The 17,178-nt window shown below is 42.8% G+C and overlaps 1 protein-coding gene across 1 annotated transcript in view; it reads right to left on the reverse strand.

Annotated features, from left to right (window-relative positions):
* Nucleotides 1–4,396: 4,396 nt before the first annotated feature.
* Nucleotides 4,397–17,178, reverse strand: part of LOC110870613 — a 32,792-nt gene continuing 20,010 nt past the window's right edge. Inside the window, exons 2-6 of the mRNA XM_022119796.1 lie at nucleotides 6,148–6,820; nucleotides 5,752–6,036; nucleotides 5,344–5,565; nucleotides 4,997–5,176; nucleotides 4,397–4,639 (exon numbers count right to left, since the gene is read on the reverse strand). Of these exons, the coding sequence (XP_021975488.1) occupies nucleotides 4,397–4,639; nucleotides 4,997–5,176; nucleotides 5,344–5,565; nucleotides 5,752–6,036; nucleotides 6,148–6,820 (1,603 nt within the window). The remainder of the gene's footprint in view (nucleotides 4,640–4,996; nucleotides 5,177–5,343; nucleotides 5,566–5,751; nucleotides 6,037–6,147; nucleotides 6,821–17,178) is intronic.

The raw sequence follows: 17,178 nt of genomic DNA on the forward strand, positions 1-17,178 counted from the left end.
AAGCTGTTATTACATTTTAATCACTAAACAATTCGCGTATATTGCTGATATACTGATCCTCTTAAATTTTCACAAAAACATTCAACCTGTTCGGGATACAGAATTAGTATTTTAGAACTTAAACATCTACATGTGTCCCACCTCAGTATATACTCCCGTATCCAGACCCCAGTATTCAGTCTTACAGGTGAGTATACCACAGCTGATATCTGTTCAGGGGTAGGTGCGAGGGCCGTGAGAGCTCAGGTCGATACTTCCGTATACGCAGAGAGATGACGGCTTCGACTTTAAGGTGTGTCCCCTTTAGAGGATCTTTTATTTTCAACAGCAGCGACTATCAATTTTATTGTTTCATCAGCATGCTGAGGGCGAGCTTATATTTCAAAGCTTTTTGCAGAAAGTATTATCCAGGGACTAGGTCAGTACTTCCATACAGCAGAAGTCCCGGGATAATACCCCAGATATCACCGAGCATAAAGACCTAGTATCTCAGAATACGGGACCCTTCAAACAGGATTTCAGGGGTTACCTATATATCCTGGAGGTGTTCCCCACGTAGACGCAAGTGAAATTTATGTTTATATCCCTAACTGATCTACTGATTTTGCGAAAACCTACCGGCACATCTTTAGCGAGACTGCTTAATTGCATTTATACATTACAATTCTTTAGCGTGCTGCGCCTGTCTAGCTGATGTACTATCATTTCCCGTATTCTACACAACTCTTTTTGAATTTTTTAATGCTTTTGGTTTTTTGAAATTTATCATGTTTTTGTATTTTTCTGCGAATTTCTCCCCCTAAAACTAAAACATATTTTTGTGTTTTTGTTTTTATCGAAAAGTAGAAAATAAACTGTACAAACAAAATTGACAACACGACAAAGGTTCACGTCAGATCGCCGCCCAACTCGGCTTCACATTCAATAACCTTCCCAGATTGCAGATTCTTCATCCCGTTTAACCTCAAAAGATAATAAAATCTCTTTTTATCAAATGGTTTAGTATAGAAATCCGCTTTCTGATCATCGGTGTGCAAGTGTTTAATCCGAATTAACTTTTTCTCATGACAATCACGGATAAAGTGGTGACGGATTTCAATGTGTTTAGTTTTTGAATGGTGAACCGGATTTTTAGTTATGTTGATAGCTGCTTCATTGTCCACGTAGATAGGTGTATCTAAGAACTGCAAACCGAAGTCTCGCATCTGCTGTTGGATCCAAAGGATCTGCGAGCAACAGCTGGAGGCTGAAACGTATTCAGCCTCGCATGTAGAGAGCGCTACTGCGGTTTGTTTCTTACACTGCCAGGTGACAAGTCAAGTTCCGAAGAACTGACACCCAACAGTGGTGGACTTTGCATTTTGCTTGCAGCTCCCAAAGTCAGAATCAGCAAAACCAGATAAAGTAAAGTCACCCGATCGAGGATACCACAAGCCGATGCTTGGGCAGCCTTTCAAATACCGTAAGATACGTTTCACTATGGTCAGGTGTGACTGCTTTGGATTTGACTGATATCTAGCGCAGAGACACGTCGGGTACATGATGTCTGGATGGGAAGCCGTGAGATACATCAGAGAGCCAATGATAGATCGATATAATGTCTCGTCCATCTTCACACCATGCTCGTCTGGACAAATTCCATGATTCTGCGCGAGGGGGGTGGATGCAGGACTGCAATCTGTCATGTCGAACTTGTCTAGCACGTCCTTTACATACTTCGTTTGGTGAATGAAAATTCCGTCGGGCATTTGTTCCACCTGCAGCCCGAGGAAGAACTTCATCTCCCCCATTGAGCTCATCACCTTTTCAAATTCTTTGCACAGGTTGTCGTTGGTGGATCCAAAAATGATATCGTCAACATATATCTGCACGATCAACAAGTGGCCTGCCTCTTCCTTGGTGAACAAAGTGCTGTCTACTGTGCCTCTTGTGAACCCGTTGTCCAACAAGTATGTCGAAAGCGTCTCGTACCAGGCTCTCGGGGCCTGGTGAAGTCCGTACATCGCTTTGTCCAGTAGATACACCTTGTTTCTGTGCAGTGGGTCTGTGAACCCTGGCGGTTGCCCCACATACACTTCTTCTCTGATTTGTCCATAAAGGAAGGCAGATTTGACGTCAAGTTGATATACTTTAAAATCTTTCCATGACGCGAAGGCTAGAAAAATCCGAATTGCCTCAAGTCTTGCAACCGGTGCATAAACTTCATCATAATCTACTCCTTCCTGTTGACTGAAGCCTTGAACCACAAGTCGCGCTTTGTTTCTCACCACGACACCTCTGTCATCACGTTTGCACTTAAAAACCCATTTCGTCTTGATTAACTTCTGATTTTTCGGCAGATCGACAAGTCTCCAGACGCCCAGTTTTTTGAACTGTTGCAGCTCCTCCTGCATTGCATTCACCCAGCTATCCTCGGTCAATGCCTCTTTGTAGGTTCTGGGCTCTATCTGCGAAATAAAACATTTTAATGAGACTTCTTTCTGCATATCAGCAATAGATGAATAGTAACATGTAAGAGCTCGAAATAAAACATTTTAATGAGACTTCTTTCTGCATATCAGCAATAGATGAATAGTAACATGTAAGAGCTCGGTCTATTTGATGTCGGGTTTTGACACAACTTTGTAGGTCACCAATAATCTGTTCTGAGGGATGACAAGACAACGTCCGTGGCATAACATTGTCAGGCACATTCACTTCCAATTCCAAACTCGATATATCAAGATCAACCGTTTGATCCTCAGCTTCTGTTGGATCCTCGTCAAAAGTCGGAGCAGGTTCCGCTTCTGAGTCGTCAGATTCGTCAAAAGATGGAGCTGGTTCCTCTGGTGGTTCGTGAGCTGTTCCACTTGGTCCTACTTCATTGTCGTGAGTACCCACAGCGGGTTGAGGAACTCTTGGTGGTATAGGCACTTGTTCCTGTGGCATATTATGCTGATACTGGTACAAAAGTGCTAGTTCCACATCACTTGGCTCGACCGGCAAATGAAACGACTCCCAGAGCTTATCGTAGTCGAACAGGAATCTTTGTCCGGGAAGTTGTGGCGATGGAGTGTGTTTCTGACAATCCACATGTAGGACTTGAATCACCTTCCCCAGACATGGTACAAACACCCTCTTCAGTGGGCTTGCGTAACCTACAAAGAAACCCTCATTAGATTTAGCGCCAAATTTACCGTTTTCATCAATAAAAGTGCAAGGAGACCCAAATGGCTCCAAAAACTCAAGGTTTGGCTTATAACGGTGCAGCAGCTCAAAGCAAGTCTTTTTATACTTCTTGACAGTGAGAACTCTATTCAATGTGTAACAGGCTGCTGAAACTGCTTCACTCTAGAAAAAGATTGGAAGCTTGGAATCGGCTAACATGGTACGGGCTGTCTCAATCAGGGTCCGATTCTTTCGTTCAGCTACGCCATTCTGCTGTGGCGTGTACGGCGCACTGAATTCATGAAGAATTCCCTTCTCGTTGCAGAACTCGTACATCTTGTTGTTCTTAAATTCCGTTCCGTTGTCGCTCCAAATTCTCCGGATTGGCAGTTTATACACCGTTTCCATCTTCTTGAAAAGCACCATCAAAGACTCAAAAGTTTGATCTTTTCGTTCCAAGCACATTACCCATAAAAATCTCGTAAAGTCATCAGTCACCACCAAGCAATATAAGTCTTCGCTGATGCTCTTTACGTTGACAGGCCCGAAAAGATCCATGTGCAATCTTTCAAGAGGTAACCTGATTGAGTTCATGATCTTCAATGGGTGTGACTTTCGAGTCTGCTTTCCTTTCTTGCACGCTACACAATCATCATTTAAGTGAAAATTCTTCAGATTAACACCATCAACTAAATCATTGTGTACCAAAAAGTTCATTTTGCGAACATGAATGTGGCCCATCTTTTGATGCCACATTATCGAATCTTTTTCTGTCGCTTTAGTTTTAGACACAAAACACTGTTTCTGATGAGATGTTGGCGTTGCAACGCTCATATCCAAAATATAAAGATCACTCTCCCGCGGGGCGCGCAACAGCACCATCTCATCAGGGATTTTAAACCCTGGTTTCAACACAACACATTCAGTTTTAGTAAAGTGTACACTAAACGCTTTATCACAGATTTGTGAGATACTGAGTAAATTGTTTGTTAACTCCACTATGTAGTTCACTTTGTCGAACGAAATTACTCCATTTGACAGCGTTCCTTGACCAACGATCCTTCCACCTTGATTCCCAGCAAATCCAACATAGCTTCCGTTTATGGATTTGATATCATAGAGCAGAGCAAGCGTCCTAGTCATATGCCTTGAAGCGCCACTATCCATAATCCACTTCGATAGAATTGACTTGGGCAGCCCCTGCAAATATCACATCAAATTTATTCAAACAATGAAGCCCATGATTTCTTTACTTCCGACACACTTCCGAACACAACATCACACTTTTCATTTGTTTTCGGAAAATCAAATGTGACATTTGGATCACTTCTTTCGCAATCGTTTTAACTTTGTTAGTTATATGTGGAAATTCATCAAGAAACTTATCAACTTCATTCTCAAACTCAACAACGTCATCTTTAAAAAGATTTGAATCATTTTTCAAAGCGTTCTCCATCTTTTTAAACTCAACCGACGGTTTCGATTTCACGATCTAAGATTGATTTTCAAAAATTTTGGTCTTAGGGTAAATCTTTGAAGTCTTTCGAGTCTTAGAAGATCCGCCAATCTCGAAAGTCGATTTCGGCTTGTCCTCCGACTTCAAAGATTCACCTCTTTTCAAAGTACGGATCGGAGAAACCATCGGCTTTTTGCCCTTTGTGTCAGTTGGAGATTTAGGTCGAGGTTTTTGAATGTTTGACTTTTGAACCGTTGATTTAGAAACAACTTGTTTTTGAACACTTGGTTTTGAAACAGTTTGTTTTTGAGCCGGTTTTACAACAACAAGTTTCTCAATGACTTTCTGACATTGTTTCGCCATATGGCCGATCTCATTGCAACGGTAACACACCCTTTTGTCATATTCGACAAAAGTAGATTTCACTGACTCTTCTTTTAACTTCTTTGCTGCATTGAAATCGTCCACAGCTTTTTGACTGAAAATATAATCTTTCTCATCGTCAACACTTGGACCAGCGACAAACACATCATTTATCTTCTCTTTCGGCTTAAACACCTGCTTAGCCGCTTTCTTTTCAAACCCAATTCATTTATTTTTAAGATTATTTTTCTTGTTATGACCATTACCATCCCCAATTTTCTTTCCCGAACTTGTTGGACGTGATGTCACAAACGATTTTTTTAGGTTTTGAAAAGAATTCATTGTTATTAACCTCGTTAATGTTCATTTCAACCAACTTTTTCAACATTTTCGATCTTGACATTCTGAAGCGGGTACTCGTAATCGGAATAAATTTTGTCTGTTCCAATCATAGTGTAGACCACCATGATCGGATCTTCATTCTCACTCTTTTCTGATTTCGGTACATATCGATCTAAGAAATTCCCTTCATTTTCAGAATCACTGACAGCCTTCTCAGAATGAGTCTTTTCAGATTTCTCACTCTCCTCATCCAGCACCTAATCGACAACATTTTTGATAACCTGAGATTCATTGTCGGTATCGGATGGGGAGAATGTGACATCTATGGTCTCAGGCAACTCATCTTCTATCGATCTCAATTTGAGATTTAAAGTCGCTTCCACCCCATCTGGATATTTCTGTGTGTAATGATTCCACATAGGGGGTGGAACGCTCTTAAAGACAGGTGACGAATGTGGCTGTTGGGGGACAATCTGATCGAGAACGTACGATGAAGCCACATAACTCATTAACTTTTTATCACTCTGATCGTTTTCAATTTTAACCAATTCGAGTTCTTTCTTAAGCGATGCGATTGTATCTAAATGAAAATTAACTTCAGTTTGTTTATCTAAAAGTGTTGCTTTAGCCAATTTTGTAGCTTTATCGTTCTCAACACTTTCCTTTTGAATCATCTTGATTGACCTTGCGAGAGTATCGTACGCCTCTTTAACTTGGCCAAGGTCAAACTTAATCATATCAGCATGGTGTTTCAATTCCTGATACTTAGTGTCTTTTTCAAGACACTCCATGCATGGTTCTAAACATTGTTTGCACGATGTTTCAGGGATTGAAACAACCTTTTCAACAATCTGCTCTACACAATCAGTTTTACCGACATTGTTTGACTCAGACTCAGATATTTTGACAGATTTGATCTCCTGAACTCCAGATTCCTCTCGTTTGACAGACACATTACTGACAGACTTTGACTCCTCGGATTCTGAGTCTACCTCTTTGAGTTTTCCCATTAGAGCTTTGTCAGCTATGTCTTTCAAAACTTCTCCGGTCATCTCTTTCGACACATCTATCAACTCTTCAACGACTTCTTTCTTCTCTTCAAACCTTGGACATGATCCGGTCCTTGGTTCTTCAAAGTAACCTGCAAAAGATTCAGAAATGTTAGGAGGCAATACAGATTTCATTAAACTTCCCAAAACCTTCTGCTCAGACTGGTAGTAATACACTCCAGCAGCTATTTCTTCCATATCGACCGCATTATCAGCAGAAACCTCTTCAACAACTACAGAAACATCTTCAGCCACTCTTTCCGGCTCAGACACCATCTCAGAAATTTCAACAACTTCAGCCATCATTGCTTGTCCATTGCTACCGGGGATATACTTCTCCCAGCTAAAACCTGCAGCAACCTTCTCGTCGTCTTGATTCACAATCAGTGCCTTTTCCGGTTTATTCTCTATATGTGGCCTCTGAACAGTTTGCTGTTGATTTGGTCGGTGATATATCGCTTGCCTGTAGTAGTCGTTGTTGAACGGGTTTTAATGATTGTTTACTTCATGATTAGGACATTCTCGTTTGAAGTGACCGCGTTCTTTACATTTAAAGGATGTAACTTTCAACTTATCAAACCCTAACTTTTGATCGGGGCCTGATAGACAGTTCCGGCCTGTAATTTCCATGAAACGTTGAGCCCTACGCACCAAACTCGCCATACACCACTTGATGTCAATTAATTCAAGCTCTTCGGGATCGATTTATTCGTAATCCTCCTTCGTCATGTCAGGATTACCGATCCTCCCTGCGACTAAGCCCTCATAAGCCTCAAGAACGGAAGCAAGCATTGCTATATGTTGTTTTGCGGCTGTTTCAGTTATCTCGTTTCCATTCTTTATGTTTACCGCAATATTGCACTGAACCCCAGAAACATACGCCTGATGATTTGATACTGTTGAGCTTTGAAGTGAAGGCTGTTCCTAAGTTTTGACATTTGGTTCAAAGTTCGCGAATGGTGAAGAATTGCCGGATTGAGGAGTGTTTGAAGAAACACTTGAAGTGTTATCAGCACTGAACCCTGTATGTATTTTTGGACTTTGATTGGTTGAAACTGTAGGGTTGCCTTTGTAATACAACGATACATCCTGCTGCGCACTCGCGGAGTTCATTTTCTTGATTTTTAGCAATTCCAATGTGACACCCCAGGAAAACCAGTGAACGATTGAACTTATCTAGCTTCCTCAGTGAGTGCATACCAAATTTCGGGACGAAATTTCTTTTTAGTTGGGGATAATGTGACAACTCGTACTTTAGACTTATATTGTAATGTTACATGCTTATGTGTGCTACATTAATTGGTTTAATGTTATGTGAGTGTATTTATTATGTTATGATTATGTGATTACATTACTTGACCGAATCGCACAACACCGTTCAATCGCACAAGCCCATTTGGGCTACACTTTGCATTCGGATCAATGAGTACCCGAGTTGGGCTCGGCCCACTCCCCTTTCACGCAAACAAACACCCTTAGGGGTTGTTCTTTCATTTGTTACAAACATAACACACACACAAACCCTAGACTTCCTTCACTCTCTCTCGTTTGCTTGGAACCCGACGGCACACACACCCTTACTATCGAAGATCTTACCTTTCAATCGGATCATTCTCTCGTCGTTTGATTCTAATCGGTTAGTATATTGTTATTGTTTTCCTTGTTAAATGTTGATATGATATCATGCTAGACAAAACCGATTAGGATCGTATATGTGATATTAAGCTAAACCGATTTGATGTTGCTATGCCTTGCATGCGAGTTGATAATGTTGATTTCAGTTGATGTTCTTGTTAACTGGATCGCTTAAATGTCATGTATGATTAACATAAGAATTGATGACCTTGTGATGTTATCGAATAAATAAACAATCGGCTGTGATTTGATATCGGATGAATGGTGATAATTGTTATGTAATCAGCTCATATGTGAAGATGTTAATGTTCGTATAAATCGGATAGTTTAAAAGTTATAAGATGTTGTTCATGTTTGTTTAGATTAGGGTTCATAAGGATTTGAAAGTGAAAACCATGTTTGATCGATTTATGCTAACTAAACTAAATGGAAACTTGTTAATTGATAAGTGTGAATAAGGAAACTTGATAAATGATGTAACTAATTTAGCATGATTTTCGGGAAGTTTAAACGAATCGCACAAGGTCTCTTGATCGTACAAGAGGCCCACACGTACAAGGCTTGGATCGCACACGGCTGCCTATCGCACAAGATCTCTCGGATCACACAAGGCAGCTGGATCGTACAAGCCCTCATTGGATCGCACAAGTTATATTTCTTGATGGCTTTTGGGCCGCACATGTATGCTGAATATTTATATACTGTTGGGCCTTGAAGCCCAAGTCACAAGCGCACAATCCAATCAGGATCGCACAAGTCCGTCCGATCGCACAAGATCACTACGTGTTGTTGGGCCGAGACCTTTATGTTTGATTTGTTATATAATTGGGCCGCATATGTTATTGGATCACTTACACCATTTGGGCCGGTACATGTTGGATCACACAACATGTTGTGGATCGCACAACATGTTGGGCCGTTTATATTTGGGCTAATAGTTTAAACGCACAAGTATGATTTCATTGTACTCTTGACTGCTAAGATGTTGCCATGACCAATACGTGATTATTAACGTGTTAACTTGTATGATTTATACGTGCATTACTTGAAGTCAAAACCTGACTCATATGATAACCCTGTTAGGACGTGATTGATCACTGTTAGTTCAAGAACCCTCTTCTTTAGTGTATCTGCCGAGCAATCCAAGGTGAGTTCACACAGCCAAGGCATGGGGTTCCCAGGGTGGGAATGGGATTGGATGATTATTTCGTGCGTACCTAGTTAATGGAACCTAATGATATGGTCCTCAGGGTGAGGATGGTAAATGTTAAGATACGGCTAGACTAGTATACTTACTTGAACTGATCTTCGCACACACGCCAAGGGTTGGCTGCGATATTATGACTGATCTTCGCACACATGCCTTAGGGAGGCTGCGAACTATACTTACTAAACTTCGCACACATGCCAGGGTGGCCAGCGATACAAATATACATAGTCTAAAATACTTGACAACTTTCCTTAATCTTCGCATACACGCCTAGAGGGCCCGCGATGGAAACTAATACTATACATGAACAATGAACGAACATAATACGACTCGTACTATTACTATTACTGAACTTACTTTCTGTGAACTCGCTCAACTAGTTGTTGACTCTCTGCTGCATGCCTCGCAGGACCTTAGGTACATTATGGAGCTTGCACAAGGAGGAGCGGGTCGTTGTGGACAAGGATTCGTGAATACTATCTGAACACTTATGACATTTGAACTTATAACTTATTTTGGGTTTTCATTATTATGCTTCCGCTACTTAAACAAAGTTTGGTTTTGAACATCAATCATGTCGTGACGAATTACTTTATCTAATTATACTATTAAATGCTATGTTTGATATGATTGATGGCTTGATCCTGGTCACGTCACGCCTCCAAGCGGTGATACTCCGCGGGTGGATTTTGGGGGTGTGACAGATTGGTATCAGAGCCATTGGTTATAGAGAACTTGGTTTTAATATGGGGAAAACGTTTTTATTAAAAGCAGACTATAACCAGAACAGTGCTCTCAACGATCCACAACGACGCTTCGCTCCACGTGCAAGACTCGACATCCTAGGTAATAAGGTTTATGTTTATTGCCTGTTTGCTAGAACTGCTTAGAACTTTGCTCGCATTACGCTTAGATACACATGATACTATTACATGAGAATACCTACGTGATTACACTTTTCTGTCATCGCCCTACTCGCGCACCACTCTCACTTACGTTACTTTTACTATGAAGATCATGTCTGGACGAATTAACATGACTCAAGCCCAGCTAGAGGCTCTCGTTCAAGCTCAAGTTGCTGCGGCACTTGCAGCTGCTCAAGCAGGTAGTATACCCTGCAGTTTAGATTCACACTAGGATCCTTAGATCCTGCATTCACTCTTGTATTTAAACTTTGCCCTATTCGTACACAATAGGTCAACACGCGCAGCAACCTGTCTGCACTTTCAAGAACTTCATGGACTGTCGTCCAAGTACTTTCAGCGGCACAGAGGGGGCAGTGGGACTCCTCCACTGGTTTGAAAAGCTCGAGTCAGTTTTTGAGATGTGTGAATGCCCTGAGGCTCGCAGGGTGAAATACGCCACTGGCACGCTAGAAGGAATAGCACTAACTTGGTGGAATGCCCAAGTTCAGATCTTAGGGTTGGCAGCTGCTAACGCCACACCCTGGAATGATTTCAAAGAACTTATCAAACGTGAGTACTGCACAAGGGATGATATTCACAAGTTGGAGAATGAGTTTTATCACTTGAAGATGACGGGGTCAGAGATAGAAGCTTACACGAAGCGATCGAACGAACTGGCTATTTTGTGTCCTACCATGGTGGACCCTCCAATCAAGCGTATCGAATTGTACCTCAAGGGTCTAGCCTCAGAGATTCAGAGCCATGTTACATCGGCAAACCTTGACAACATCCAAGACGTTCAGCGTCTTGCTCATCGCCTTACGGATCAGGCGGTGGATCAGAACAAGCTGCCAAAACGCATCAGTGCTACCACTACTGCTGTCACTACTTCTGCTACTCCCATTGACAACAAGCGGAAATGGGAGGGGGATTCCAGCAAGGGATCAGTTTCTGTTCAGTCCCAAACACAGCAGCGTAGAACCAACGACTACCAGAGTCCGAATCAGCAATCATCAGGTAGTCAGGGACAGGGTGGATATCGGGGAACTCACCCATGGTGTAGTAGGTGCAACAAACACCACAGTGGAAGATGTCGCGGGGAACGTTGTCAAAGATGCCTCAAGATGGGTCATGAGGCTAAGGATTGTAGAAGCTCACGGCCAGCTAATCAGAACCAGCAACTTCCACCACCAGCTCCTCAGAACCCACAGCAGCAGCAGCCACAGCGTGGAAACCGGGGATGTTTCCAGTGTGGGGCTGAAGGTCATTACAAACGCGATTGCCCTCAGTTGAACCAGCACCAGAACCGCAACAACAACAACGATCAGGGCAACGGGCACAACAACGGTGGGAACAACAACAATAATGGCAACGAAGCTAGGGGACGCGCTTTTGTGCTAGGTCGAGGTGACGCAGTGAACGATCCCAACGTAGTTATGGGTAAGTTTCTCCTCGACAATATTTATGTTACTGTTTTATTTGATTCGGGTGCGGATACAAGTTATATTTCTGTGAAAGCCAGTAAATTGTTAAAACGTGCACCAACATCTCTAAACATCAAACACGTCGTAGAACTAGCTAATGGTAAGAGTTTAGAAGCCACGCAAATAGTCAGGGGTTGTAGTATTGTTTTAGCCGGTCAAGCTTTCTCCATCGACCTTATTCCCATAGTCTTGGGTAGTTTCGACATCGTCATTGGGATGGACTGGTTGTCCCAACATCAGGCAGAGATCTTATGCAGTGAGAAGATCATTCGTATTCCACGTTCTGGTCAAGAACCTCTCGAAGTTCAAGGCGACAAGAGTGGTGCTGTGGTTGGCATCATCTCTTTCTTGAAGGCTCAGAAGTGTCTGCGGAAGGGTCACACCGCAATCTTGGCACTCGTTTCAGATGCATCAGTAAAGGAAAAGAAACTAGAGGATATTTCAGTTGTACGCGACTACCCTCAGGTGTTTCCTGAAGACTTACCTGGCTTACCGCCTCACCGTCAGGTCGAATTTCAAATCGAGCTCGCTCCCGGAGCAGCACCCATAGCTCGCGCACCATATCGTCTAGCTCCATCAGAATTGGAAGAACTGTCAAAGCAGCTACAAGAGTTCTTGGAAAAGGGCTTCATTCGTCCAAGCTCTTCGCCTTGGGGAGCTCCAGTGTTATTCGTGAGAAAGAAAGACGGTACGTTCAGAATGTGCATCGACTACCGTGAACTCAACAAGGTGACGGTGAAGAACCGTTATCCTCTTCCACGCATAGACGACTTATTCGACCAGTTGCAAGGGTCGTGTTACTACTCCAAGATAGACTTGAGGTCCGGTTACCATCAGTTGAGAGTCCGGGATGAGGACGTCTCCAAAACCGCATTCAGAACTCGCTACGGCCACTACGAGTTCCTTGTCATGCCGTTCGGGTTAACGAACGCACCTGCCGTATTTATGGACCTTATGAACAGGGTGTGCAAACCCTATCTTGACAAGTTCGTCATTGTCTTCATCGACGACATCCTGATCTACTCCAAGAGTCAGGAGGAACACGAGCAGCATCTACGCCTTATTCTGGAACTCCTACGGAGGGAGCAGCTGTACGCTAAGTTTTCGAAATGCGACTTCTGGCTTCGTGAAGTCCACTTCTTAGGCCACGTAGTGAACAAGGATGGGATCCATGTCGATCCATCCAAGGTAGACTCGATCAGAAACTGGCCTGCACCACGTACGCCAACGGAAATACGCCAATTCTTGGGTTTGGCGGGTTACTACAGACGGTTTATTAAAGACTTTTCAAAGATTGCTCAGCCGCTTACGCTACTGACACAGAAGGGTATCACCTATCGCTGGGGAGAGCCCCAGGAGACTGCTTTTCAGCACTTAAAGGATAGACTTTGCAGTGCACCTATCCTCCCATTGCCAGAGGGCACGGACGATTTCGTAGTCTATTGTGATGCATCCATCCAGGGTCTTGGATGTGTACTAATGCAGCGCGACAAGGTCATTGCTTACGCTTCGCGCCAACTTAAGATACATGAACGGAACTACACGACGCACGATTTAGAGCTGGGAGCTGTTGTTTTCGCGCTTAAGATATGGCGACACTACCTGTACGGTACCAAGTGCACAATTTACACCGATCACAGGAGTCTCGAGCATATTCTTAAGGAGAAGGATTTGAATATGCGTCAACGGCGATGGGTCGAGTTACTGAACGAGTACGAATGCGCTATCAAGTACCATCCAGGCAAGGCCAATGTTGTGGCTGATGCCCTCAGTCGGAAAGACACTTTACCTCGGCGCGTGCGAGCGCTGCAGCTTACGATTCAGTCTAGCCTTCCTACACAGATACGAGATGCTCAGGCAGAAGCATTGAAACCAGAAAACGTCAGGGCTGAAGCCCTACGCGGCTCAAAGCAACGATTAGAACAGAAGGCAGACGGCGCCTACTATGTAACGGGGCGTATTTGGGTCCCACTCTATGGCGGTCTACGAGAACTTGTGATGGACGAAGCACACAAGTCTCGCTACTCGGTACATCCAGGGTCGGACAAGATGTACCACGACATCAGAACAACATACTGGTGGCCTAGCATGAAGGCCCACATCGCTACTTACGTTGGCAAGTGCTTGACTTGTGCGAGAGTCAAGGTTGAATACCAGAAACCAGCGGGCCTACTTCAGCAACCCACGATACCGCAATGGAAATGGGAAGAAATTTCCATGGATTTCGTTACAGGCCTACCTAGATCCCAGCGTGGGAATGATACCATATGGGTGATCGTGGATCGACTCACCAAGTCTGCACACTTCCTAGCTATAAAGGAAACGGATAAGTTCTCCACTCTCGCAGACGTCTATCTTAAAGAAGTTGTTTCGAGGCACGGGGTGCCCACATCCATCATTTCGGATCGGGATGCACGATTCACGTCAGAACTATGGCAAGCAATGCACAAATCTTTTGGCTCACGATTAGACATGAGAACAGCGTATCATCCTCAGACGGATGGGCAGTCTGAGCGTACGATTCAAACTCTTGAAGACATGCTTCGGGCATGCGTTATTGATTTCGGCAACGGCTGGGAAAAGCACCTCCCTTTGGTGGAGTTCTCATATAATAACAGTTGTCACACCAGCATTCAAGCCGCTCCATTCGAGGCATTGTACGGACGTAAATGCCGGTCACCTCTCTGTTGGGCAAAGGTGGGCGATAGTCAGATTACGGGTCCAGAGATTGTTATGGACGCCACGGAAAAGATAGCACAGATACGACAACGCATGGCGGCAGCACGCGACTGTCAGAAAGCCTACGCGGACAAGCGTAGAAAGCCATTGGAATTTCAGGTCGGGGACCGGGTTTTACTTAAAGTCTCACCCTGGAAGGGTGTGGTTCGTTTTGGCAAACGGGGCAAACTAAATCCGCGATATGTCGGACCATTCGAGATTGTAGAGAAAATCGGCAAGGTAGCCTACAGATTGAACCTACCAGCTGAACTCGGGGCAGTTCACAATGTCTTTCATGTGTCGAACCTAAAGAAGTGCCTATCAGATGAAACCCTCATCATTCCTTTTAAGGAACTCACTATCGACGAGCGGTTGCAGTTCGTCGAGGAGCCAGTTGAAATCACGGACCGGGATGTGAAGGTCCTCAAAAACAAGAGAATCCCTCTTGTTCGAGTTCGTTGGAACTCCAAACGTGGTCCAGAGTACACCTGGGAACGCGAAGACAGGATGACAGAAAAGTACCCCCAGTTATTCGGAACCAATGCAACCACTACTGAGGCTGAAGCTACTACTTCGGAATTTCGGGACGAAATTCCAGATCAACGGGGGGAGGATGTGACACCCCAGGAAAACCAGTGAACGATTGAACTTATCTAGCTTCCTCAGTGAGTGCATGTCACACCCCCAAAATCCACGTGCGGAGTATCACTGCTTGGGAGCGTGACTGACCAGGATCAAGCCACCAATCATATAGAACATTGTATATGGTTAAAGTAATAACAATTAAACCAAACCAATTCCATATGAAAGGTGTTTTCAAAACGTAAGTAAGTTAACATTGTTTAGCGGAAGCGTATAATCGAAACCCAACATAATTAAGTACGAAACGTCATAAGTGTTTAATAAGATAATCACGATCCAAGCCCACAACGACCAGCTCCTCCATGTGCAAGCTACATGTACCTAACGACCTGCAAGGCATGTAACAGAGGATCAACAACTAGTTGAGCGAGTTCACAGAAAGTAAATGCGTAATAGTAAATTCGTATGTAACAGGTGGCTCTACTGGGCCGTTAGTACGTTCTATTGGTGGGAGCTTCCCATGTTGTATAACCACTAGACTACTCGTAACCATAAGTATCCTTCACAACCGAGGATAGTAGTGAGTATAAGTACACGTAGGTTTTACGTGTGTATCCTTCACAACCGAGGATAGTAGTAAGTATAAATACACGTAGGTTTTACGTGCGTATCCTTCACAACCGAGGATAGTAGTAAGTATAAGTACACGTAGGTTTTACGTGCGTATCCTTCACAACCGAGGATAGTAGTAAGTATAAGTACACGTAGGTTGTAAGTATGTGTCCTGCACAACCGAGGACAGTGAATAGCATAAGTATGTGTCCTGCACAACCGAGGACAGTGGTATGGTAGTCTAGTATTAGTGTCAGTACGAATCTATTCAATCTCATTCCTTCAATCCCATTCCCAAGCCCTTGGGAATCCCATGCCTTAGTAAGGGTGTGAACTCACCTTGGTTTGCTCGGTATGCTAGGTTATGCGCTCACAAGTAATCAGTCAAGTCCTATTGTGTGCATGAGTAATAAATCAGTTCATGTTCGTAATGATACGCAGGCAATCTATGTCACAAAGCGTTTGACGGCTAACTTCATGTATCACATAAGCATTCCACCCTATTCATGCAATATATACGCTCATATAATGTTTTTCATTATATTCTACTCTAGTTACTCATTAATATGCCTTACTTGGTTAACAGTTTAATAAGGTTATCATATATTACGCAATACAGTCATCACTAGCTGATAACAGTGTCACTAATACCACATAAGGAAATCGGATACGATCATATGTTTGAAATTCGCACAACATCATCACTTTAACAAAAAAATCGGACCACTACCCTTTACAAGAATAAAAGTCGGACAAGTTATCTAGGCACAAGGGTCGGATAACATAGCTTAAAACTCGGACAAAGGTTTGGCCAAACACTAAGCTTCGGACCATGGGGGTGGGGTTTAAACTCGGACACACACAATGTGATAAAGGTCGGACCATAAGGGTCGTGAAACTCGGACCCCTATGTTTTGTTAAAAAAAAAGTCGGACAATGGGTTGGGCAACATAACTCGGACCATTATCATTATGCAGAGATATTAATTCATCACATACCTATTTACAAAAGTACTAACCGCAATCACATCCAATCATATTATTCATGTTACAAAAATCAAAGTTGAACAAATACACCATCACATGCTTCCTGACAACTCCAATATCTTAATCATCACTATACCAACAATTGATCATCCAAATTATCCATAATGGCCGACACTTGTACTTTGTTTTCATGTTTCCATTGGACCAACATAAGCACAATAACCAATATGCTCAAATAAACTAACACACCACTATTGAATGTAATAGGATAATTGGCCCATATAAAGGTCCTATTACATGCACACACATATATATGAACCCTAATATTCAAAGAACAATTTGCATATGGTGGCCGACATATATATAGTGCCTTCAACGTGTCTATTGGACCAAATTATATAGTAGCCATACCTTTAGTCACTTGATACCTACATATATTTCAGCAAATTGATAAAGCATTAAGAGGATGGTCATGATTTGACCGATTATTATTCTTTTATTTATTATTATTATTATTTTTTTTAATAGAGGGTTTTCAGTCTTAAAATATTGGCCATAGAATTCAATCAACTCAATAAGTTCTTGGCCGACAACTGATGTATTCTAGATCAGTTCTTGACATGCGATTGGACCAAAAAAAAACATCAGTTATATCACATGTAAATTTAATAAGGGATCATGCTATTTGC

Source organism: Helianthus annuus, chromosome 8 (assembly GCF_002127325.2).
Source record: "Helianthus annuus cultivar XRQ/B chromosome 8, HanXRQr2.0-SUNRISE, whole genome shotgun sequence".
Classification (NCBI taxonomy): Eukaryota; Viridiplantae; Streptophyta; class Magnoliopsida; order Asterales; family Asteraceae; genus Helianthus; species Helianthus annuus.